This window comes from Haliotis cracherodii, unplaced genomic scaffold (genome assembly GCF_022045235.1).
Source record: "Haliotis cracherodii isolate W230 unplaced genomic scaffold, xgHalCrac1.p SCAF_17, whole genome shotgun sequence".
In the NCBI taxonomy this organism is placed as follows: Eukaryota; Metazoa; Mollusca; class Gastropoda; order Lepetellida; family Haliotidae; genus Haliotis; species Haliotis cracherodii.
Genome location: NW_027266272.1, coordinates 26,903,067 through 26,930,483, shown reverse-complemented (window position 1 = coordinate 26,930,483; position 27,417 = coordinate 26,903,067). Strand labels below are relative to the sequence as shown.

General features: G+C 41.2%; 1 protein-coding gene across 1 annotated transcript; it reads left to right on the top strand.

Moving 5' to 3' along the window:
- The first annotated feature begins 21 nt into the window (after positions 1-21).
- Positions 22-26,493, top strand: LOC139464739 (uncharacterized). Its single transcript, XM_071246254.1, has 23 exons — positions 22-311; positions 3,384-3,458; positions 4,181-4,278; positions 4,526-4,621; positions 5,226-5,333; positions 6,524-6,790; positions 7,278-7,407; positions 9,029-9,212; positions 9,577-10,252; positions 11,070-11,235; positions 11,879-11,996; positions 12,603-12,803; positions 13,897-13,933; positions 15,028-15,294; positions 16,325-16,387; positions 17,223-17,392; positions 18,277-18,472; positions 19,591-19,710; positions 20,681-20,835; positions 21,612-21,731; positions 22,573-22,687; positions 23,822-23,915; positions 24,973-26,493. The coding sequence occupies exons 1-23, from the start codon at positions 22-24 to the stop codon at positions 25,106-25,108; spliced, it is 3,882 nt and encodes a 1,293-aa protein (XP_071102355.1). The 3' UTR covers positions 25,109-26,493.
- The last annotated feature ends 924 nt before the right edge of the window (positions 26,494-27,417 follow it).

Genomic DNA, 27,417 nt, shown 5'->3' with positions numbered 1-27,417 from the left:
GACGACCCTCCAACCCAAACCATGAACCCGCCTCCTCCTCCTTTCCTCCCTCCCTTCACCACCCTCCCTCCCTTCACCACCACCCTCCCGTCTTTGTTTAGAACCACCACACCCACACCAACCATGACGATCGTGTTCACCTTATACGACCGCTTCTCTGGGTTTTTTACCCCTTCCCTCATCCTCCTCCTGCTCCTCCCCCCGGAAAACGGAGGCGACGCCCTCTTGAAGGTGCGCGCACCACCGGACACGGAAGCGACGCCATCTTGGAGGCACACGACATCGGAAACGGAGGCGACGCCATCTTGGAGGTGAGCACGCCACCGGAAACGGATGAGACGCCATCTTGGAGGCGCGCGACACCGGACACGGATGCGACGCCATCTTGGATGCGCGCGCAACTCCCAGCATGCCCTGCGCGCATGCGCAGGTTACGTGACCGGATATAACGTCACAGAGGTCACGTGATCCTCTCGACCAAGCAGAAGCCAGGAGCGGTACCATACCGCTGTAGACAACTACTATTGTTACAATAAAATATCAAGAGAAACGGATCGATGGACAGGTATACCTCGGATTCCACTACCCGTTCCCTTGTGATTAATCACTATTCAATATATAAGCTATCTTGATTAAGAAATACAAATACGGTTGGGCAAACATATTGAAATGCAAACTTATATCTGTTATCAAGAAGTTATGGGAGTTCATGGTATTCCTAAATAGTCATTTTTATAAGACAGATACATTACTTTTTTTGAGTGTTTATGGATCTTTCATCTTGCTGTGTCACATGTTCTATGTACAATTGTTAATGAATTGTATCTCTGATGTCCCATCGCTGGTGGTCCCCTACAGTGAATAAAAGCAGTTGTTGTTATTGATGATGATTCTTGTACAGGTGATAAAGTAGAAGGCAGGCCTTAGGGCTTCGCAGAACATAACTGCTGATTTTTATAAATGTATTTTGGATTGTTGATAGAAATTGGTTTCATTGTTTTCAATACAACTTGATATCGAGGTTATGGTCACATATGCCGTCAGTTTGTGTTTTATGATGTGGTAGTCACGTGAAAAATGATACTATGTATACATTACAATTTTAAGACCATATACGGGCGTTGAGAGCTATACACTAACCGCTATGAACACCAGTGCCATATATACCCTGTTGAAAATAAGAGTGGATGCATGTGTCCTTCCATCCATCACAATCGCATTTTCAATGCAGCAGACACGAAGGATTTTAAGATTCTTTTCTTTTCAATACTTTTCTAAGCGCGACACTGTGGCCTTAGAAATATTTTACTTCCTTCTTGAGCATATTGCTGTTCTCTTTCTTTGCAATGCATCCAGCTTTTACTTGAAACAAGTTCACAATTCACTTGATTTGTCACTGAACTTGTAACAAACGAACAAATGGGAGGGTGTTTCGTTTATGCTTTGGTAAAAGGGTGGCACAGAAGCTTGAGGAAATACGCTGGGTGAAGGTGTGTCCCTTTAAGATGCAAGGGTTCGCAAATCAAGTACGTCTGCTGCATTGAACAGACGATTGTAATGGAAGGGAAAAAGTGAAGATCAGGCATTGGTTACTAGGGACCTATTCTGCCTTATTAATACACCGTGTCAGTCATTTTCAAACCTGAATAGCATGTTAAACCGTTTGAATGTTTGTCTTAAGTCGATCTGTTTAAATACATTCCTCGCAACGCGTAAACATCACGTGTCACATCACATTACAAACGGGGTTCTTAAGCAGATCATTATTCTGATCTGAATGATATACAAGAAGGTCATATATGGTTGAAGAATAAAAAATCATTCATTCTGTTAAAAAGTGTCTGTCATGACAACTTTAAACATTAGAGTTTGAACGTTCATTTTCAATGCATGTTGAAACCACCATTTCAAGACGCTGTTGTGAATGACAAACAAGGTTAGACGCAACTATTCTTTCTCCGTTGCACGGTAAAAGAATAGTTTAAGTCTGAAACTATTAACCAAGGAATATTAATGACTTTGCTACCGAATTACAAGCCAATTTTCAACAAGGTATATTTGTAAGCATGGATGTAAGCATCATTTGTTGATGATGTTGGTATACTCTATTACTAGTCCCCAGAAACAATTGAATGCTCTTCACTCATTATATTGAGTTTTTTTTATAAATGGGGTTAAGGCGTACATGTGGATGTAATTGTATTCGGTTTGTTGCACAGACTTGGAAAATGCTAATCTCAGACTTGAAACCTCGTATAGAGATCATATTTGGCTGTAATCATATCATTTTATATATTTGGTCTAAATCACATCACATAATTCTTCGATAACACGGACACAAGCCACGAATACACTCTTCAATCTATTCGTTATTCCAAAATTATCTTTCTCAGCTTCTTGTGAGACGTTTTATTCATTCGGACAAATGGGGTACGGTGTGTTATGATGTTATGGAAAAAATGCATTCTCTCTTTGTCCAACGATACCTTAATTCTGATAGCTTCGGATCTAGCCCATGCTTGCCGTAAAAACCGACTATGCTTCGGGTGGTCAGCCTCGCTGACTTGGTTTACTCACTCACTCACTCACTCCAATTGCGTGGATCAATGCTCATGATATTAATCACTGGATTGTCTGGATTATTTACAGACCGCCGTCATATAGCTTGAATATTGCTGAGTGCGGCGTAAAACAACAAACCAACCAACAATCTTATAAGACATTTTTAGAAGAAATGTATAATGTGTCCATACATGCAGTTTACAGTTCTTAAACATTGGTTAAAACTGCTGAGAACGGAATCATGCAGGTTTTCATAATCATTGCAAGACCCGTGAAGATCAGGGTTAGAATAGCAACCCATGCTTGTCACACTGAATGTGCATGATACTAACGGGATCGGGTGGTCAGGTTCGCTGACTTGGTTGATGCATGTCATTGTATCCCAATTGGGTAGATCGATACTCATGAAGTCAATCACTGGATTGTCTGGCCCAGCTTCGATTATTTAAAGACCGTCGTTATACTAGTATATAGCTGGAATAATTCTAAGTGATGAGTTAAGCAAGAAAAAAACATTCATTGCCATGTGTGATATTGAAGAATCGCGATAATTAAATTCAGTACTTATAACATGTGTGTTACGTAATAGTTTGAAAATTATTGTTGATAAAAATATGATTCTGTTGGTTTTGTTGTGCTTCTTGACACAGGCATGATATGTTCATATAAAGTCCGTGTATATGGCGTCCTATTAACCAAGAATAACTGAATCCAAACCATTTTAAATAAGGGATAGATAAGGGAAAAGGGATAATTGCCAAAGGGGATAAAAGGATCGTTAAAATACCTCATCCTCTCTATTATATTTGTTCTTCTTTCAGACAGATATGTCATTACACCGCGGTTCACTACGAGAGCCGGCGAGCTTACTGTACAGCACGTTGTTGGTGGTGGAGGTAAGTTTATCCGACTCGGTATATTTGTATTTTCTTGCCTCCTTGTTGTCTGTTGTTGCTGACGTAGCGGAGGTTCCACGGTCAGGCTGACCGTCTGTGACGCCTCAGCGTGAAGATAGGGCACTGCTTCGATTGGTACCACAATGCGGCAATGCATCTGTCCACCAGAACCTTGAGGAACCGCTTCAGGGCAGCAAGAATGGTGACAGGACGCCCACTACTCGCACATTCCCATCAGACGTTCTGTTTGGCATGTTGTTTAGAGAATCTGAGAACCTGGCGGAAAATGCATTGGTCGGGCGAAATCAGGTTCCAGCTCCATGTCACTGATGGACGACGGAGGGCTCGGGGGCACAAGAAACCTGTACACCTAGGAACATCAGGCCCGTCGATCCAGAACAATGCTGTGACCAGTTTGCCTTGGCCCGCCATGAGCCTAGATCTGAGTCCACTGGAGCACATTTGGGAACATCAATGGGCGTGGTATACAGGCACTGCTGCCTCCTGTTTAGCTTTGCATCGAGAGAAGCTGATCTGATATTGTTTTCTGGTGACATCACCGGTGGTTGTACTACAATATCGTGATTAATATCACACTTATTTGGTCAGTAAATTCATTCCAACACTTGTTTCATTTGTCATTGAAAACCTACTGGGTATGCATAACCTTTTCCAGGTGTATATAAACATAGGTGACGTGATGATTCTTATTCTTGTTTCAGGTGCTGTGCCCATGCATATGTAAACGAACCTGTTTATACATGGCGATATAAGTGCTGTCCCGGGTGGACTCACAATGGAAATGAAATCTGCAACATACGTAATAATTCATAAACATCTATCTATTTTGGGTCGATGGAAAAGAATGCTGCATATCATGATTGCCCATGACTCTTGCGTTAGTTTTGGAATATGGAAGAGAAAGTGATTTTTTTGTTTAAAATATAGAAATACATAAATGCTTTCTATTCCTCCTGTTCTTATAAAGAACCGAAAACAACTGCATCATATTGGCTATGGATTAATTTTCTACGTGCAGTTTGATAACACTCTCATTGTTCTTGTAGCCATCTGCTATCCCCCGTGTGCTAATGGTGGTACTTGCACGAAGCCAGGAACGTGTCGCTGCAGGTCAGGATATTTTGGAACCAGATGCACCGGACGTAAGTACATATTTAGTAAAGGTTTCTTCGATAATCTTATAGCTGATGAGAAGGCGAGTAGCGAGTAGCCGAGCGAGTGAGGTAGGTGTTAGGCCGCGTTTAGTACTATTCAAGCCATATCCTGCCTGGCGGGGGACACCAACAATAGGCATCGCACATTATAGACCCTTGTGGGGAATCCAACCCAGACATTAAGCTTGATGAACCAACTCAATGACCGCAAAGACAAAGGCCACCATTGTGAATCAGGAGTTATGGTTATAGTTAATAAGAAGGGGGGGGGGGGGGGGGGGGGGGGGGGGGGCGCTCATATGTTGTTAGTGTGATTCAGAAAAATAGACACTGACGTTTTGTGTTATTATTGGGAATCAGAAGGTGGAGAAAATCGGATTTCACGTAGTTAGTGTAAATATTTCCATGGAGTAGACTCAGGAGTAGGTCAATCGTGGTTTGATTCAGTGTCTCCGTTAAGTACGTAAAACAGTTGATATATATTTTTATTACCTATATAGAGTAACAATGTATATGTATATATATCTTCACTTTTTATTACTTGATTAATGTAAAACAGTTCTATCAACTGGTGGTGTATCTCTATTATCAGTCGACTGTAACAATGAACGGCCATGCTACCCGGGGGACTGCCAAGGCAATGGTGGGAACGTCGTGTGCAACTGCATGCAGGACTTCAATGGAGATTTTTGTGTACATCGTAAGTGGTAGTAGTTTAAAATATGTTCCACGCATATGTCCACGTAGGGAAAATAGTGAAAACCAGCTGCCACAATGATACTGACCCCTTATACACAACTAGATCTTACGATCTTTCTCTCGGCCTCTAGACACCTAAACTGCTACTTGAAAATACATCTTAACACTGTTAAAATGTTGTTTCTGTGATAGAAATATTGAATTCTAACTGTCAAGTTGTTAGAAGGATGGAAACAAAATGTGGCTAGTAATAAATTGTCCACATACAACCGCGGTCGTTTCTTACAATATTTCACGAATCCTTAATATGCATTTTTACTAGACTTTTGGCTATATGTTGAAAGGTGTCGAACCCTTGATATTTGATAAACATATACATATAACGTTTCATGATGTCCCAAAACCATTCCCTACTTGGACTTGTACCATGTGTTCCGTGTTTCTTCGCGTGAACACTAGACTTGCCTTTGCATGTATTTGTGACCACAGGCGCGACAGCACACGCTCACCTTTCGCGAACACCTGGTATCATCACCATTCTATAGTGATTCATAATCGCATATTTATGGTGTAGTCGTAATCTTACAATGGACTCTGTTTTTTATGATAACGGACCAGCATGCAGGTTTTGTCTCGCTTTTGTTTTACTTAAATTGCGTCTTTGTAATTATTAGAGTAAGTGACTGTATAAATGTAACTCGATGTTAGAGAAACCGGCGTCGAACATAATTTCTACAGTGTTTCACACTTTAGAATATCGCTGTTCTAACCTCATTGGTCATACTACCGTATCCGACGTAATAAGCGCCCTTGGCGCTCTCAAAATTAGAAATAGGGAGCTCTTATTAGAATATAATTTTGTTGAAAGATCGTAAATTTTGTGGTTTATGCTGATAGCCTGAAATGATACAAAAGAAAAGTCTGTGCGTATTATACACGACAGATATATTTTTCCAGAATTTAATTGCCCGTAATTAAGGGGGCATATAACACATGATTGCGTATTATACACCAATAAATAAGTCTTGTGTACATTGATCAATCGGAAGGGTGCTAATTGGTATTGTTCACTAGTCAATATATTAGAAAATATCGCCGTGGGCGCTTATTACAGTGGGGCGCTTATTACGTCGAATACGGTATGTCATGCGCGCTTTGATACGTTTCCCCTTGTCTTATGTCATCCTACAGTGAAAGATACCCAAACTCCGGAGGTCACACAGATACGGGCACAGTTTTCCTACTGGAAAGATGACGGACAGGCAAAGAGAGAGATATTCGGATTCATAGCCGATGGCACGGAGAAGACCGAAGACGTCATAGTATGGACAAATCGACAACTGAACAACCTGAGCGTTACCGCCAGCGCTATGTTCAAAGGCCGAGATCTACCATATCCCCTTCCTTCCTACATCAGTGAGGCTAAAACAGGAATTGCCAGAGCCTATTTTAAGCTAAGTAAGTAATTCGATACGCTCTTTGTCATACAGAATGGGTGACATGGGTTTTTCTGTGCTTGGAAGTATTTTATGTGTAGCGTGTCAGCTTATGTGAGAGGAAAGCAGACTCGATTTTACGATTCCGACAATAACTTGAACGTGAGTTGAGGAATCACTATCAAATAGTGATGATAACAGGTGTTAAGGTAAGCGTATCCCGCCCGATCGATGGCACCAGTCACAAACACAAATGAATTGTAAATATTACATTAATCAGTGACATCTGTGAGTAGTCCTGTCTTATACTAGTGTGAAATTAAATATTTCTGCAATTTGAAAAGAGGTTAGAATAGGGAAATAATACAAAATAAACAATTATTAAAAGCAGGGAAATACAATTGATCTTAGGTGTGCTAACTCGATCCATATTTCACGGAGATGGCGTGCCATTTGGACATCGATTAGATATTTTTATACAAAGCTCATATTTGTTTTTAAATGTTAAGGCGGACCGACTTCAGGCTCTGAAGACGAGGATATTCAATGCAGTGATCCAGTTAGCCCCGAAATTCCCAAAGAGAGGATCCAATGCTCCTTTACAAAATATTATACCTCGTACTTGACAGATGGGGACAGGTAAGTCTCCTGAAAGAATAGAGAGATGTTTACCTGACTGTCTGTGTTATCATCCTTCACAATAGACATGAGTTGGGGTGACATTGGGTTTAACGCCGCGTTCAAGATTATATAGCGAAGCGCATGCTCGTGTGTATGTGTGTGCGCGTGTATGTGTGTGCGTTTTCGTACTATTCAAGAATTATGCCACCAGTGAAGATCCGGGGTAGAATAGGTCTTCAGCAACCAATGCTTGCCGTAAAAGGCGACAATGCTTGTCGTCAGAAGGAAACTGATGGGATCGGGTGGTCAGGCTCGCTGACTTGGTTGAAGCATGTTATTGTGTCCCAATTGCGTGGATCGATGCTCATGATGTCAACCACTTGATTGGCTGGTCTAGACTCGATTATTTACAGACCGCACTCATATAGCTGGAATATTGCTGAGTGCGGCATGAAACAACAATCAACCGGAATTATGCCTCTGAGTTACCGTGCTGATGGTTCATATGGATACCCCGCTCAGACACATTACACTGACACAAGTCCTTGTTTTATCTCCGACCTCCCCTCTCCGGGCAGACGCTCTTACAACTTCACCACGGAGGCGGTTCCTTCCGTTCAGGTGCTAAGACTTTCGTCTGAGGCAAACTGCTTGCACATGTATTGTTACTCTTTGTATACACATACAAACATTCTCAGGAACATTCTCTCTCCATATACAAACAATATGAATGAAATGCGTTCACAAAGACGTATGCAACGCACTTTCGTGCCGGGTCGTATTTCAGTGAAATATGTCAATATTATCGTTAAGTACACGGAAATACGGTCTCATTATGATGTTATTTGACTCTTCATCCGCTTCTTTAAACACGACCTACTACATTTCTTTATTGTTCTCTTATAAAAAAATCATGAGAACTATGATTTGGGTTCGAATCCCGATTCGCCCGGATTATGTTTCTAGGTTTGTCAACACCATCCCCGTTCTCGTGGCTTTCGTCTGAGACTTGAATCACTTCGGGAATTTCTCTCGCATTTAGCTGACACGCCGTTATATAACTGGAATACTGTTCAAAGTGGCGATAAACCCAAGTCAATCACTCCCATGAAACATGAAACGTGAATGTCTGGCAGGATAAAGTATATGGTGTATATCATCTTATGAAGCATGAAGGTAACACTCATACCAATATTTCTTGTGTGTAAGGTCCTCGGGGACAATACACTGACATGAGGCGGGTGGTTTTGGTAATGAGGCTGATGGGGATGAAGGTTTTCATGGAGTCAAGTTCAACTGGGATTCAACCCCATAAAGTGGGCAAGTGTGGCCAGACCGTGATGATCCGGGGTAGAATAGGTCTTCAGCAACCCATCCTTGCCCTAAAAGGTGACAATGCTTGTCGTAAGAGGCGACTAACTGGATCGGGTTGTCAGGCTCACTGACTTGGTTGAAGCATGCCATCGTATCCCAATTGCGTGGATCGATGTTCATGATGTGAATCACTTGATTGTCTGGTCCAGACTCGATTATTTACAGACCGCCGTCATATAGCTGGAATATTGCTGATTACGGCGTAAAGCAACAAACGAACAAAACAAAACATATAATTGATGTCACATTTTATGCAATTGTTCAGTTTGTCCTTGACCTTCCGAGTTTCAAGTGGTGGCTTCCGGAGGCTAGTCGGAACACGTACTCACGCCACACAACACTATACTGGAGAGGATGCCGACAGCACTGTGGCCTTCAAAGTTGACACGGGTGAACCAGTGTACAACAGCCCCAATGATGCTTTTCAGATTCACCCAGAATTCACAAAGGTAAGAGTGTTCATCGTACACTTAACTTCACTTACAAGAAAGTAAGAATTATTTAACGTTTGCCAGAATATTTAATAAGTGACATTGAAAACATATATGTAAAAAATATCTGTAAGGGTATAAATGAATTGCGAAAATGTTGTTTGGGGGGCATGTAAAATCTACTGTCAAGATTTGCCGAAACATGTTGACAGACTAGGCGCGATGATGAAAAAGCGTTCAAGAACTATTCCACATTTGTGACAGTTTGGATCAGCTAATCTTTAAATCAAGTAATTTAATAAACCCAAATCAAATAAATAAACTTTCATTTTAGTTCTCAGGAAGTGGATGACTTGCACGCGTTTACTTTTTCCTTTAATAGCTACCTATAGCAATGGCATGGGATGGCTGGACTGATGCCAGATCCGGTATGGACAAATACACATGGGAAGCCTTCAAACTTGAACCCACTGGGAACGGAAGCTTGACGGAAGTAGACAAACTGAGACCTGTTGTTCACAGACAAGTTGACCACACCGATCCCATCTCCAACCCTCTCCCCTATGCTCCCACAAGACCAGGGATGTACTCCTTCGTCCTTGAAGCCGTGGACAAGGCCAATAACTCTGTATACATGAGAAGGTTTGCACTGTACGACAAAGAGTCAGAAGTGACCACTGATCCAAACCATGCCCTGTTCATATCATCTGCTGTACAAGACAAGGGCTTCCAGTGGATGACTAATGCCTCCAAGCCACTAGTGATCAACTGGCAAAACCATTTTCTCAATTATGTCCATGAAAGTGGTAAATTCCTCAACACCATCCTCCCCTTCAAGGTAAAGGTTGTAGAAAATCCACAAATCTACAAGGCAGTGACGTATGAAAATGATGACCATGATGGTAGAAGAACCACAGCAGCTATCCCCAATGTACGTGGCATTGTCAGGTTTGAGTTGACACGTGCTGTTAATAAGACTGGAGGTAGAACCCTACATACACCGCCCAACTGGAATGATGTCTCTGGTCTGAACACAACAATGCAGTCGTCATTCTTTGGTTCGTATTCTGTTATGCTGTTATTTGTAAAGTCTGAGACCGCCTCCGTGGTCTAGTGGTAGAGCGTCCGCCCCGAGAGCAGAAGGTCAGGGGTTCGATCCCCGGCCGCGTCATACCAAAAGACGTTAAAAGATGGTACTTGTTGTTACCCTGTCTGCCGCTTGGCATTAAGGGGCTAAAACAAGGACTGGTGGACTCGGAGTCAGTATACTGTGTCTGAGTGGGGTATTCATGTTTAACTGCGGCATGGTATCTCAGTGTGCTAGCACTATAAATCGGCATTAGTCCGGACTAGTACAAGCAGCCGCACACGTGCATGCACGTCGCTATATAAGTGCAACAATCTTGGACGCGACGTTAAACCCAATTTCACCTCACCTTACCTTGTAAAGTCTGACAAATGGTACTTGGACCATTATTTCCAAGAGTGAGATATCTGATCGAATGACCAGAAAAAGAGATATTGTTACAGTTGGCTCCGATAAACATCAACTTTCTCAATGCAAGACATACGATCAACCTGTTATTTGACAAGAAAGGACCCATTTTGGTTTTATTATATATTTTCGGCCTGAACCTGGTCGGCTAAGAGTAAAGGGTCATGGGTTGGCCACGCATCCTCCGGTGTGTTACTGATACTTATTAAAAAGATAATTCACTCAATTCACTGAACTGAAAAAAACTTCGTTTCCGGATTTCATAACAACAATAATAATATATATATATATATGCGAGATTTTAAATTTCAGCCGGACGTTGTCTGTATAACTGCTGCTAAAACTCGTTACCATTGCACTATCTGTGTCTTGTACTCCAGGCAATGTTACCAGCGGGAGCACCGTTACTGTGTGGATCAGAGCCAGGGACATCCTCGACAACACGAAAGTGGACTCGACAAGTGTAACTTACGACTTTACTCCACCAAGTTTCATGGGGATGACATTCCACAAGAACGAGGGATCCAACGTTCACTTCAGTTCTGGGTAAAAAAACACAGATCTAGTAACCTGGCTTGATTGGGGAGTGTCAATTGATAGTCCTAGATGCTTGAGTTTGATCTTCCAAAAGTTATAGATTCCAATTATAGATTGTATCCCTTTTGTAGAACTATTGAGGAGTAAGAGATCCATTTGATGTAAAAAATTTGATGTTATTTTGTAATGTATTATTTGTTAATTTCTTTGGCATTTTACTCCAAATACTGAAAATTTCCTTTCATGTGGCAAATATATCAAAGACCATAAGACTTAACACTAGTTACTAATATAGGTATAATATATACTAACTCTGTGTACATGGGGAGGTTTGCACTGTTCGACAAAGTGAGTGAGTGTGAGTGAGTTTGGTTTAAACGCCTGAGTGGTAAACGTCTGGGACCTGCATCACTTCGGTCTTTCCTCTCGCATTAAGCTGACACGCCGTGATATAACTGGAATAATGTTCAAAGCGGCGTTAAACCCAGCTCACTCACTCACTCACTCATATAGCCAGAGCGTGCATCATGGTCATAAAGAACCATGATTTGTGCAATGCAGTTAGTACTGTAATATATAAATTTATATTTCATAATGACCCCACTGCAGACTGTTTTGATTTTTAAACAAGAAATTCTGTTCGTTTCTCTAGATTAACGGTGACCGCACGCGATGCCGAGAGCGGAATCGACCGTATTGAGCTGAAGGTCTTCAATAAAGTAGATAGTAGCCTACTGAATACGAAGAATGTAACCATTAGAACCGTCAGTGTGAGTGATCATTGGACATATTAACTGCACTTGTCCATGCTATTCTTATTTTATAAACAATTTTGTAATAAGAGAAAATATGATTCGAAAAATAACCTTAATTAGTCTCATTTATATGGGAATATATGGAACGCTTAACAAACATGTCATGACAAAACGGAACATCAATTAACACTGATTTCTTCAAGCAGGCCCGGACGAGATTCTGAGAAAGGTTGCAAAATGTGAATACTGTCAAGGGCCAGTCTGCATGATCATGAACAGGGACTTTGCATGCACAGACTACTTCCAAGTGCATGTCACGTTCCTTGTCCCCACAGGGATTAGGGCGTTGCTCTTAAGTGATTATATATATATATAGAAAAGTGCGCTTTAAGCATGAGACAAGCATGCTACAATAAACAAATTGCAATAATCAAAGTAACCTTTTAAGATTGAAAGTTTGACTGAAATATTTATCTATGCATGACATGCTAAATGCATAGGGAATAGAACAAAAAGGAAATACAAATATGATTTTGGCACATTTTGAAGAGTGTGTCCAACCTCATCCTCACATCTTAATTATCTGTTTTCGAATCCATATTGTTTTGCACCTGCTTATAGCCGCATGCCTGCACAGACAGAGAACATGACTGTTACTGCCCTAACGCCCTGAACGTGTGTTACAAACGGGTCAGCAAAGTCTACATCAGCAACTGCTGGCTTATGGTGGCCAAGAACGCCCTCAAAACCGCCGAGGTTCGGCTGCATGTACGCGTTGTTAACAGGGCGGGGCTGAAATCAGGAAACTACGAGGAACAAGTGGTGAGTAGCTATATAACACTGCCACTAAAGATTTTCTTACATTGAGAGAGTGAGCGAGTTATTTAAATGCCACAGTCAGCAAAATAACTCTGTAACAGCGTTGTCAGCATGTCATCGATCCCACTAACAGGATTGGGTGGTCAGGCTCGCTGACTTGGTTGGAGCATGTCATCAATCCCAATTGCGTAGATTGATGTTCATGATATTAATCACTGGATGGTCTGGTCCAGACTCGATTATTTACAGACCGCCGTCATATAGCTGGAATATTGCTGAGTGCGGCGTTAAACAACAAACCAACCAACCAATTGCGTGGATCGATGTTCAGGATGTCAATCACTGGATTGTCTTGTCCAGGCTCGATTATTTACGAGTCCGGCGCTAAACATCAAACAAACAAATATACACAATAATTCATCCGTCCCCAGATGGCAGAGCACTTTACAACAAGCTCTGATGGAATGCGCGGGTATGGAGCTTGCATCACGCGTTGAGTCGCTCTTAACGCACAGAGACCCGTGAAGATTCCGAGGTAGAATAGGTCTTCAGCAATCCATGCCATGCTTGCCGTAAAAGGTGACTATGCTTGCCGTAAAAGGCGACTAACGGGATCGGGTGGTCAGACTGGCTGACTTGGTTGGTGCATGTCATCTATCCTTTTTGCGTGGATCGATGCTCATGATATTAATAACTGGATTGTCTGGTCCAGACTCGATTATTAACAGACCGCCGTCATATAGCTGGAATACTGCCGAGCGCGGCGTTAAGCAACAAACCAACCAACCAAAATCTTAACGCATAGTTAATCAGTAGTTCGATTAACAAGAATGGCTCGGTCACGGTGCTTAATATTATGTTATCCACATTAGTAATATTCTTGCCTCTGTATTGTCTGAGGCTTCATAACCTCTTGAAGATCTTTCCCGAGTTAGTACTAGTTTTCAGCAAACCATGCTTATCGTAAGTGGCGACTAACGGATCGGGTGCGAGACTCGCTGACTGAGGCGATAAACAACATTCACTCATTCACATTACCTACGACACTACCCGTGATTCAAACTGGTACTCACAATCTGACAATTTCTGTTCAAAGGTGACGAATTTGTTGGAGCTAAACGGCACCACGTCCTGTAAGTAATGTTATGAAACATGCTACTTTTGTTCTGATACAAAGCCTCATCGTTTCCGAATAAGGATGCTTGGGTCAAGCAGTGATGTCAGTCTCAAAAATGTTTCCCAAACTATGTTTCCATAACGACCAGGTCACTGGGCTTTCCTTTTAGCAAGGAAGGTAATATGCTTGTCGTAAGAGTCTACTTTCGGGTGGTCAGACTTGGTTGATGAATGCCATCGATGCTCATGATGTCAATCATTGGATTGTCTGGTCCAGACTCGATTATTTACAGACTGCGTCACATAGCTGAGTGCGGCATTTAACAACAAACAAACAAACAAGAAGCAAGGAGAGATAATTCTTCCGGTAAAATCCGAGTGTTGCATACAAACCAAAAAACCGTATTTCAAAACCAAACTTTGCTTATTAATCGAAAACAAAATTGATCACAAGGTATGCAACAAACACTTGCAAACAAGTAGTGGAGGGTGCGACCGGTAGAGCAGGACATGCTTACCCTTTTCCTGGACACCCTCGTCATCACCGATTTTCAGTGATCCTTTCATTTAATTTCCATCACTGTTTCGCCCTTTGTGCCCAGTGGAATCTGTTTCGGCAGAGAGTTAGGACTGATTCTTCTCTGGCGTTGACGTTCTGTATTTAAATAACGCCAACGGTGATGAGAAACAACTCAATACCATTGTATGACCTTATCCACTGGCATATGGATTAGTTTTACTTTTCACTTTAGTCACTTTTCCATATTTTGTTAGCCCTTCCGGGCCACTGACCTTTCAATGATGATGATGATGATTATTCTCATTCATGCGCATATATATCTTTCAACCAAACTATTATTATTATTGTTATTATTATTCATGCGAATAGACATCTTATAACCAAACTATTATACATTTTCAGTATTTCAATACATGGTATTGCCCACGAAACACTCACACCACACTTGCCCCACGCCTTTCAATCACTCCAAATGTATTAGAGACTGACTTGTGGTGTACTTAATACATTTTGTTGTAAAATGGACAAAATATGATCTTGCCAAGTAGCAGTGAAGCTGCAGTGAAATGAACTCATTTGATCTTTCCCCAGATTTAGCACCTTCAAACGTGAGGACCAAACGACTGACTGCAACATCTGTTCGTGTACAGTGGGATCACGCCCCAACTTGCCACGAACGCACAGTTATAACAATCACCTACCACACGGAATCCGGGCCACGCCATGTCGTCACCGTGTTCAAAGACGATACATCGTATGACCTCACTGGCCTTGAACACAACAAAGCATACACGGTCATGGTGACAGCAGGGTATGGCACAGAACAGAGTACTGCTAACGTTGCATCCGTCGCCACAGGTAAATACATACGAGTCTATATATAGGTATTGGGCCGTTTGCATGAATATTCTACGAAAATTCTAAGAAATATCTTAATTTGCCCTAAATAATTAGGTGACGTGAAATGGAGTTTAACGTCACGTGCAAGATTATTGCACTTATATAGCCACAAGCATGCACATTGTGTGTGTGTGTGTGTGTGTGTGTGTGTGTGTGTGCACTAGTCTAGACAGATGCCGATTTATAGTGCTAGCCCACTGAGATACCATGCCGCAGTTTAACATGAGTACCCCACTCAGACACAGCATACTGACTCCGAGCCGACCAGTCCTTGTTTTAGCCCCTTTATGCCGAGCGCCAGACAGGGTAGCAACTAATACCATCTTTTGCTATGACGCGGCCGGGGATCGAACCCGTGACCTTTCGCTCTCCGGGCGAACGCTCTACCACCGGACAACGGAGGCGGTCCCAAAAATAATGAAAAGGATTTAACTTTTTGTATTCATAAACGCTCTTTCAGTTATGTTCAAAGAGTAACTGTTAGAGACACACTTAGAGGAAATATCAAATCGTATCTTAAGGCAAAACCTGTGTTATTCATAGAAATTTTGGTACTCCTTGACTTTGGAGGAAACATTATATATAAAGTGATGCGTCATGTGACTCAATGACAAACACCCGTTCAGAAACCGAAGATGATCATAACTGTGATGCGGAAAGAGCCATAATCACATCAGCAACAAATCTAGAATCAGAACAAACCATCAAAGGTTTTTGGAATGCTCAAGGGAGGCCACTCTTCGCAGTAATTACGGTTGGAATTGGTCTTCAGCAACCCATGCTTGTTGTAAGAGACGACTAACGGGATAAGGTTGGCTCGCTGACTTGATTGATACATGTCATCGTATTCCAATTGCTCATGATGTAAATCACTGTATTGTCTGGTCCAGACTCGATTATCTACAGATCGCCGTCACATAGATGGAATATTACCGAGTGCGGCGTTAAACACAAAACAACCAAACAAATTATAAGTAATAATTTTCAGCGGAGGACACGACTACGACTACTGCAGCTCTAAGTGCGGGTGGTATAGCTGGAATCATCTTAGGTGAGTAGAGAGGACTTTACACCTGTGCGGATTCCAGCTTGGAATAGATCCCCAGACTACATGTATTCTTGAAAATGTATCGGGTGGTCAGGCCTTTATTACTTGTCGATGGCATGTTGTCGTACCCGACGGCGTGGGACGTTGTTCATAATATCAATCACTATTTTGTGTGGTCCTGATTATTTACAGGTCGCCGTCCCACAGCTGGAATATTGCTGAGTGCGGTCTTAATGAACAATAAAACATATTTTCGTCTTATGCATCATGTATACTCGTATGTAAACTGTGATGTTCTCATTTTGAACATATTATGTAAGGAGCACGAAACTTTTATCTTTGAGAATTTAAAGTGTACATTTCAAAGTTTTAAATTCGAATTCTGTCTCTTAATTTAGTAAATCAGTCCTGTTGCCAATGCTTGTAATTTTCATAGAAAGATCGTTCTATTTCATCCCTATTGGCATTAAGACGTTATAAAGCCGTAATGTCTGTCTTGAAAAATAGTTAAATGTGTTTTAAAATCAGTATTAATAAATTAAGAATTAAGAATTTTTACATATCACACTATTTGCTCTTACGGTGGAAGGTAAGACGCTTGTGGTTAAAGCGGTTGCTGTACAAGCAAGGAGATCTGGGATGGTTCCCATTTGGATACAACAATAAAGTTTATTTTCACGTATGACATCGCCACTCATGAAAATATGAAATTTCTCAGGTCACTCGATCAGATAAACGTTTTTCTGACAAGATTATCCAAATATCCTCGATATATTTCGCCATCTGTGTATGGCTACCTCTGCTAGCCTTGTAGTGATCAACTGTGTTCTCTTGCTAGCACTCCTGATAATACTGGCAGTCCTTGGAGTCGGGTTCTTCTTTTGGCGGACTGGAAGAATATCGACACTGATCAAAGGACGTCAGAAGAGGTACGCTGAACGTGAGGATCACGTGGCAGGAATGGTGACCAATAACCTTGGCCCTCACAAGGACAGGGCGTGTTTCGATGTAGGCATCAATTATCACTGACACACACATGTTGTGAATAGAATATAAATGTATTAATGTCATAGACGTATATGTATGGACAAGCAAAATATAAATAAATATGTTATTATGTCTTTAACGGAGGTCAAGAGTTCTTTTCTAAGCCAAGATCAATAAAGACAAATTGATAGCCTTGTATTCATGTTTATGTTTTGTGCAAGGCAACTGTGTAATGGGACAGCATATTTATTATCCTGCCCTTCAGCGAAAAATGCCAATGAATCTACATTTTCCAAGAAAGGGTGAAACCATCAATGTCATATCGGTCACGGCCTCAAAACACGTCCAATTTTCCGTCATAGGAGGCCATTTTTAGAGCATCCGGGAGAAGAAGAGTCATAGGCTTGGGTTGAAGTCTTTTTAAGCTATTTAGGCCAAAGTTGTAGAGTCTTTTATGGGGTGCCCAATGTATTTTACATGCCGAGATCGGCACTTGATCATGACAGGGCTTGCTTCTTTTTATGCCACACTCAGACATGTTCCAGCTGTACCACAACGGCCTGGTCATGATCCTATCTGGGCCAGACAAACAATCTGCCAAGTCACCGTATCTAATTACCCGATCTTTGTGAGTTGACTCTTTCGGCCAGGATTACTGGGACCAATTCTAAGCTGGATCCCCTCGGGTTTCAATCATGGGTCTTTTCCTTTATGATGTGATGGGAATCTGCATAACGGGGACGTGGATCGTTCCTAGTACTTATGCTTTCAGTCACTGTCTTGTTATGGTCTATATTCGATTATAACCTTGCCGTCGTCATGCAGCTAGTTAAATGCTGACCGCTGCTCAGCATTCGCACACTGTATTTGTCAATTTTGATCAATGTTTGCAATGTCCATTCTAGAACAAAACGTACAGTCCCGAGGAGGACATCTACCTCTACGGCGGCATGACGTTCACGACGAAGCAGCCATGGTACATCTCGAAAGATCAGCTGGCACTGATGGAGGAGATCCAAACCGGAAGATTTGCACGGATTTTCAAGGCTGCTTACAAGGATGGCAGAAAATCGCGCGAGGTTGCGGCCAAAGCTCTGAAAGGTAACCACAATATAGAGGAACAGCCTGTCTTGACAGTAGCATATACCTTTAATGTATTTATACCTATTTCAGGGTCAACATAGTTCGCTCATGTACATTTGAGCATTGTATATACCATTTTTGCACTATCAGTCTAGAAGCTGGAATATGACGCTTGAGTTTTGGAGATTTAAGTTTTTGAAGCAGGTTTAAACACCTTGGCCAGTTGATCGTGATGATAAAGCTTTGAGCAGGTACTTCATTGCACTACGTTAGTAGCCTATTTCCCAGTTAGAATAGGTCTTTAGCAACCCATGCTTGCCGTAAAAGACGACTGCGCTTATCGTTTGGTTGTTGTTTTACGCCGCACTATGTATTATTCCAGCTATATGGTCTGTAAATAATCGAGTCTGGACCAGACAATCCAGTGATTTATATCATGAGCATCGATCCACGCAACTGGGATGGATGACATGTATCGACCAAGTCAGCGAACTTTTTTTTTTACCACCCGATCCCGTTAGTCGCCTCTTACAAGCATAGTCGCCTTTTACGGCAAGCATGGGTTGCTGAAGACCTATTCTACCCCGGATCTTCACGGGTTGCTTGTCGTAAGAGGCGACTTTCGGGAACGGGTACTCATGCTCGCTTAATTGGCTGATCCTTGTCATCGTATCCCTTTTGCGTAGATCGATGCCTTGCCGTAGAATGCGACAATGCTTGTCGTAAGAGGCGACTAAATAACGAACCCACCCAGAACTTTTCGGAGAATGTGCAGACTCACCAACACTGTAGCCTTCTGCATTAGCCAGATTGTCATAAGGGCTGTTTTCCTGCTAGCAAACCCGGGTACTCTCCCAATGTCAGTCAACAGATGTGGGGGTACCAAACCTAAGGCACCGAGAACAATGGGGAGTCGAATGACTTGGTACTTGGGATGCAAGCGTAACATTTCGAAGGCGAGGTCCGCATATTTGCCATATTTTTCCTGAATCATGTCAATCACATTAGTGTCTAAAGGGACAAAATTCAATGATATAAATGATTTCATGCGATTTATAAAAAAGGACATCAGGTTTGTTGGCCTTGATACGTCTGAGGCTGTAAACGTGCCTATTCCAATTTTTTTTTGATTGCAGACAGTCCTAATGAGGAAAATAATTTACTAATGATGGCCAAGATCAACTTTGCTGCCACAAAGGTCGGGAAACATCGCAACGTGCTGAAATTCATCGGTGCAGTTGTTGATAATGATGCGTGTAAGTACGAGATACAGCATATGAGCCTCTTCAAATACAGTTAAAAACACGGACACCGTTTTAACCTGATGGAGACATGAAGACACCAGGGTTGTCCAAGGGTTGAAGTCGACATGATTCCGAGTTGCGTACCTTAGTCGCATCAGGATCCACAGATGTTTGGTTCAAATCTCAGACTCGCTCAGTCCCTTGCCGTTTCAGCACCATATCGTATTCGTCATTTAACGAAACGTTTCGGAAACTTCTACGACTTGGATCATCTTCCACGTTAAGTTAAGCGCGATATGAATTACAGTTCAAAACGGCAAAAGACCCTTCTTGCCAATATCATGAGCAGGCCATCCTTGAGCTCCACTCCATCCTCATTATGATATTAGCGCACTTCACTTACGATTATGTGTCAGGGACCAATTTAGGCCTGAGAATAGGACGTGGGACTTTTTTGAAAAAAATATTTGGAAAACATTGTTTACGCTCAGGCTTTACCCAAAGGATAAGTTGTTCACTAGGATGTTCCTGGTGTCCTAAAACAAAAATATAATATTAGTCTCCTTTCACAGAAAAGATCTAGCACCCACAGCCCTTGAATATTTTATAGTGGGTTCCTTAGATATAAAATAATCAGTCTTGAATATCCGAATATCCGAAAGGAAAACCCTCTGCTATGTGTAAACTCGTAGACATTGTCACGGAGTCCACGATTACATATGAGATTTTGTGTGGAGACTAGACATTTTTTCAGCTATAGCTGCAAAAGCTCATATTAAATAAAAACTATGAACCAGACTATCAAAAGAAGCACAACACCTTGCAACAATGTAATTTTTGTGGCAGACAATATACTTTTTATAACGGCTTAACTATTTATTTAAAAGATTTTCTGGGACTTTGGTTTCGATAAAATCACCCCCGCCACCCCTCTGAATATCAAATGGTCGGTCCGTAATCACGTACATTCCTTCTTCGTCAGTGGGCCCAGTTTTGGTGTTGGAGTACTGTGAAAATGGACCGATGGACAAGTGGCTGACCTCACGTCGGGACAAAGTGAATCTGGAAATTCTTGAGCAGATTCAGACATTTGCCTTAGGCGTTGTCCGGGGCATGGAGTATCTAGTGGGTAAAGGGGTATGTATAGACTGGACGCTGTCTGTTTTGAGGCAAATGTACAGTACATGTAAAGACTGTCAGAGATGGAAGTATAAAGAACGTGGGTTAGTTACCTTGACTATAGCTGGCTGATTGGTATTTTTCTTTTTATTTCATTGTACTACAAATTCTTCTAAATAATAAAACCAAACGACGCAACAAACTTTTTTATATATAATGTTATATTTTGAAAAAAAACCTATTCAGGCTATCTGTGGACATTAATGTTGCCTGAAGTGATTCACATGAAACGCGAATGTCTGGTAGGATCAGGTATATGGCGTTTATCATCTTAAAAAGCCAGAAAGTAACACCCATAGCACTATTTCTTGTTTGTATGTCCTCGGGGACAATACACTGACATGAGGCGGGTGGTTTTGGTAATGAGGCTGATGGGGATGAAGGTTTTCATGGAGTCACGTTCAACTGGGATTCAACCCTATAAAGAGGGCAAGTGTGGCAAGACCCGTGATGATCCGGGGTAGAATAGGTCTTCAGCAACCCATGCTTGCCCTAAAAGTTGTTTAAGGATTAAAGGAGCTCTCCGTCACCTCAAGCTGAGGCCCGTGATGTAACTGAAATACTGTTCAAAGCGGTGTTAAACCAAACTAGAAAGGATGACGGTTGTGCCAAAAAGGCCAGCAACTAGATGTGCTTAAGTTAAATATATGTACATATATCATTTGATTACAATAAATAACATTTATGTATGTATTGATTGAAGCTGTTTGTATCAATTTGATGTCGTTCTATAGATTGCCCATCGCAAGCTGGCTGCTCGCAACTGTCTCCTGACCTTCACAAATGAGGTGAAGGTCGGTGGATTCGGACCATGTCGCATGGAGGACGCCAGTGCAGACGAAGACTCCAAGGGGGTAAGAGACGAAATGTTGTTTACAATTACATCATGTGGTCACAATTACATCTATATCATGGCTGCCTGTGAGTCTCGACGAGGTCCCCGTTTCACAAAGCAATTGTAACAATAAGAATGTCGTAAATTCCATTCTATAACAAGGACGTACGACAGTCGTATGGCTTTGTGAAACGGCTCCCAGGCAAATCAGTGGTTGACTGCATTCAATTTTAGCAGCGACACATGCACCATGACAAACGACGGATACATTTTACCCACCCAGTCCTCATTAGAAGGACCTAATGACTATTAGGTGTACTTGTGACTGACCTCTTCCCGGAATTTCCAATGGGAAGTGTACCATGTATCAAATGCTTCTGTTAAAGTATGGCATCCCAGGGAATCAAAGTTCCCTGAAGATCCGGGGTAGAATAGGTTTTCAGCAACCCATGATTTCCCTAAAAGGCGACTGCTTGTCTTAAGAGGCGACTAACGGGATCAGGTGGTCAGGCTCGCTGACTTGGTTGATGCATGTCATCGATCCCAATTGCGTGGATCGATGCTCATGATATCAATCACTGGATTTTCTGGTCCAGACTCGATTATTTACGGACCGCCGTCATACAGCTGGAATATTGCTGAGTGCAGCGTTAAACAACAAACAAACAGAACAAAGTTCCCTGCATCTACGATGTAGTTACACACCATGATTTTCATTTTTGCAATAAACACCGTAGACATATAATTAATTTCTTACAAGCTTGTCATTATTATTTAAAATAAGAAAACAATATTTAACACAAAATGACATAAACCCTTACTGTCAAAATGTAATTCGGCACACATATACATTATTACAGGATCGAATCCCTGTGAAGTGGACGGCTCCAGAGTGTCTTCAGTCTCTGAAGGGAGCCAATGAGAAGAGTGACATCTGGTCCTTTGGGATCACTTTGTGGGAGATCTTCAGCATGGGTAAGAATACTTGGTATAGTTTCCATTGCCTAATGAAAGTATGTGAGGATTTAGATTCCTAAAACATGTGATGTTTGTGTTTCACGTTTAACGCTGCACTTTTCTAACCCGGATCCGTCATGGGTAAAAGAACTCTTTAATGATTATATTAATATTACATAATGACAGTTGCACATGAACAAAAGCTTAAATAAAAAACAATTTAGTTTTAAATCTAATATTGGGTTCCTCGTGGGGTACATAGGTTAATTATTCAAATCTCCAGTTGGAGAATGTTTACGTACATTAACATTAGCTGTTGGTGGATGTGATTTGGTTGTTTGTTGTTTAACGCCGCACTCAGCAATATTCCAGCTATATGACGGCGGTCTGGAAATAATCGAGTCTGGACCAGACAATACAGTGATTGACATCATGAGCATCGATACACGCAATTGGGGTCGATGACATGCATCAACAATGTCAGCGAGCCTGCCCACCCGATCCCGTTAGTCGCCTCTTGCGATAAGCATAGTCGCCTTTTACGGCAAGCATGGGTTGCTGGTTCGGTTATGAGGAGATTTATTATAAATGTTTTTTAAGGCCTTAGGTTTTACTCACTGATCCTACGCTTCCCGCAAGTGAAGATTTTATGCACGATTAATATTTTCAGTGTCCCGTCCTTAAATCCTTTAGAAGTCATGGCATTTTAATAGTACATTTCAAGAGCCTGTAAACGATTTGGAAACATAAATTATTCAAAATGCCATGGAAATGTCATGGATCACTTTTTTAGCTTAAGTTTATTGTACTATATTTCTCGTTAAAAATGAACACACAAACAAACCAACCCGCTGATAGTAGTCCATAGTGATTCCAAACACTGCTTACCAGTGATATACTCTGTTGTGGCATCATCCATCAGTGTATTACAAGGACACGGGCTGGAGCTAAAACAGGAAAAGTTAAAGAGTATACAAGTCCGACCGCATACGCCCCTGTTCATTAAACAGTACTTAGGCTGGTACATATGACTGGCTAACCAATGAGGACTTCAGCTGATATATCTGAGGTCATGGAAAACATCTATAAACTCACGGAATAGTCATGGAAGGTATTTGGTTTTAGTATATACCTGCGCTTTATCCCACACAGGCAAGATGCCCTACACTGACATCCGGAGCCGCGATCTGCCAGCCGACTTGAGGAATGGTTACAGACTCGCGAGGCCGGTCTATGCTGAAGATATGTGAGTGATAAACGCATGTGTATTAATAGCAGTGCTGTTTAATACGGTAATTATTATATTAAGTGATCATGACAATTAATGAAAATTCCAGAGAAGCCTATTTGGCTTATCAACACCTCACCTTACAGATATGAAGGTTGCGAGTTCGATCCTCGGGAATATAAAGAAAACATTTGTCATTTGATTTTACATTTCATTTCATTTTACAATCTGAACGAAAGTTATATTAATAAAATACCCAGGACATAATGTAAAATCCCTGGGATATTATAACACATTATTTAGTAAATATGACTTGAATATCCCATAAAATCCCAGGGACATTACAACGTCCCTGTTTTTGAGATTTAATCTGACTGGAGAACAATAGGATGACGTCACCTGAGGTTATAATGTTGTTTAACGTCAGCAAGATTTCGGCGTTATTACCGCGGGTTGTGAATACTCGAGTCTTGGTCAGGTCAGCCTGTGGTCGACTACATGAACAACGTTAACGATCCTTGTCGGGGACGATGGCACACAATCAGCTAGGTCTCACATCCCGATAATCATTTGTCCTCTTATGAAGCATGAAGTACTGGGAGCCCTTTCCTGACCGGCAAGGGTGGCCAAGTCGTCTAAGGCGCCGCGATTCGCTGTGCACAATTGCGTCCCTTGGGCACGACAGAAACCTATGATTGTGGGTTCGAATCCCGGGTGGCCCCGATTACGTTTCTAGGTTTGTCAGCACCATACCCGTGCTCTTGGGTTTCACCGAAGTGGTAAACGTCTGAGACCTGCATCACTTCGGGCTTTTCTCCCACATTAAGCTGACCCGCCGTGATAAAAAAAAAGAATATTGTTAAAAACGGCGTTAAACCCAACTCATTCACTCTGCCCGGAGACACGACGGAGGGAAGGAAAAACACCTTATTATGCTTCCAGTATTGTGTGTAATGTAATGGAAGTGCAGATTCGGAGTGTAACGCTACGGCTGCTTTGTGAAGGGTAAATATGTAAAACAAGTGGATGATTATTGTGAAACGAGAGTATAACAGCCTGTGGTGTTATTTTTCAGTCACTACAGCATGATGCAAAGCTGCTGGGAGCAGAAGCCAGAGGCCAGGACTACCTTCGCGGATGCGCTGGGGAAACTGGAGGCGTCATTCGGCCTCAGACCGACTTCTGGAGTTCTGTATTACTACTCCAAATAGTAACTGCAGGAATGACAGACTTTGGAAGCAACTAGAACCAATGTTTTCTCCATTTGGAGAATAGAATGATCTTTTTATTTTTCATTATATTCCAAGTACATTAGTATGTTGCTACTTATGTATCATTTAGAATAAGATGAGGCGACTTTACTCTCGCTATGTTTTATTTTGTTCCGCATTCCGTCACATGAAAATAAGTATCCAATGAGTAAAAACAGAAACACAACTGTTTGGACAAAATGTAAACACAAGGAACCAAAATTGAATTGTAAAAATATTATATTTGTCAGTGAATATTGCAAAATGTTCAATTTCATTGTTGACCAATCAATCGCTATTGTCGTTTATATCACCCATTCCGTTTAATATAATTGGATATAATACAGGATCGGATATAATTTATTATACTTTATTGCATATTTTATTATCGTAAACAATAAGATATACAGTAACACTTTTCCAGTATCTTCACCACAGATGCCGTTATGTTTTGCACTGGAAGAAATATATTCATGGTACCTTTACTTATTGTAAAGTAGTGTAAATCGCTTCACAAGGGTAAGTAACCGTGGAATATGCGACATTTAGAAGCCTGCATATTTTTTGCAAACATAACATCAACCAGCCTTAACATACATTTGTCTTATTACAAATTACCTTTCGTAAAATTGTGTCTAAATTTACATACAGTTACATAAATTATCATCTGTATTCTAAAAGCGTTGTAAATTTAGTTGTTTATTCTAGAGTTGGCGTCTGTGTGTATATTACCAATTTCACATCAATTTATATATTTATAATTAAGTCCATATAACAAATTGCTAACATCTTTAACCCTTACTATGTGGTTTTGAATTTATTCAAATGTGTAGCTACTATCTATTTACATGACACCGAAACCATCGTTACCAAACAGAAGAGTTGCATTCCGTATTCAATATGAATACGGGGCTCAAGTTGCCCAGATCAGAATTCCGTTTGTGGTATCAGGATCTGCTGATACTGGGTTCGACTCTACATGACCTACTTTACTGGGGCATGTCCTCCTACATTACGCTAACCCATCGTGATGTAACTGATATGCTGTTCAAAGCAGCCTTATTATTAATTACCAATATAATATTAATAATTTCCACTAGTATCCTCAAAGTGTAATAGAATAAAGTTGGGTAAATAAAGTCAATGATCTTCACAGGGAGCACCGATTTTGCAAGAAATGTTAGTTGACGCATGCATACATATGGACAAACTAAACAATAACAACAGTTATACCTTAATTCAGTGTACTGAACATTTTTTATACTGCTTGTTGAATTCATAATAATTCGGTATACATAAAAAGTGTGTAACGTGTCAACAGTCATTACTTAACATATCCTCCAGGGTAGCCAATGTCTTTTTGGCAAAATATACAACCATTTATTTAAAATGTATAAAGGGCAATGTATTTTGGAGTCTCCTGAAACCACACTGTTGGCCAAGTTGAAATTGAATTCTCCAATGCTATATCTTAAAACAATTATCTGTGTTTTCTCGTTTGTGGTGATGATAGTGTTCCAGTTAAATTATGTATAAATAACAATTTATATGCTATATATTCCGTTTTGTTCTAGTTTTTGTTTATTGTTGATCCCGACTATATTACCACGTGTAACGGGAAAGTGGGAATACCAAGTTTAACAGTTGAATGTCTGAATGAGGCACGTGCTCCATTCTTGAATTCAGGAAACAGTGATGGAAACAGACAGGAAGGTCTGTGTTTTCCGATGGGTATCTCGTCCGCATTGACCAAGTAGATATGACGCAAGTCAGATGCAGATGGAAGACCTTGAACTGTCTCTCCCTTATATGGGTCCAGACAACCTTCGACAGATTTCTACTTCGAAGCATCTGGAACCATGTAGTAGTTACCGGAAGTTAATAGCTGTAAACAAGTCTTTGAAGGAAAAAGTTCCTCACAGAAGAGCTCTATACCGGGAGGAAAATGAAGGCGTTGATGGTTCGGACTGTGTTTTAGGTTCTACTACACCAAATCAGAACCAGTCTGGACAGTGCGGTGTTCGTAGGGTAGCCTTCAGTGCAGATCGAGAGATATCTGCAGGCTGTGATTGGAGGATATTCTGTAAGATTTTTATGTCTTTCAAATGTACGTCCATCCAGTTATTGAAACTGACCATGTTTTTCTATATTTAGTACTGTCTTTTTCAACATTATGACTTATGCTGAATGTGACCACAGCTATTTTCAAGTAGGTGACATTTGGTGCGAAGCTGGGGGTGGTGTGTTTAGCTTCCGGTACTCGGAAAAGG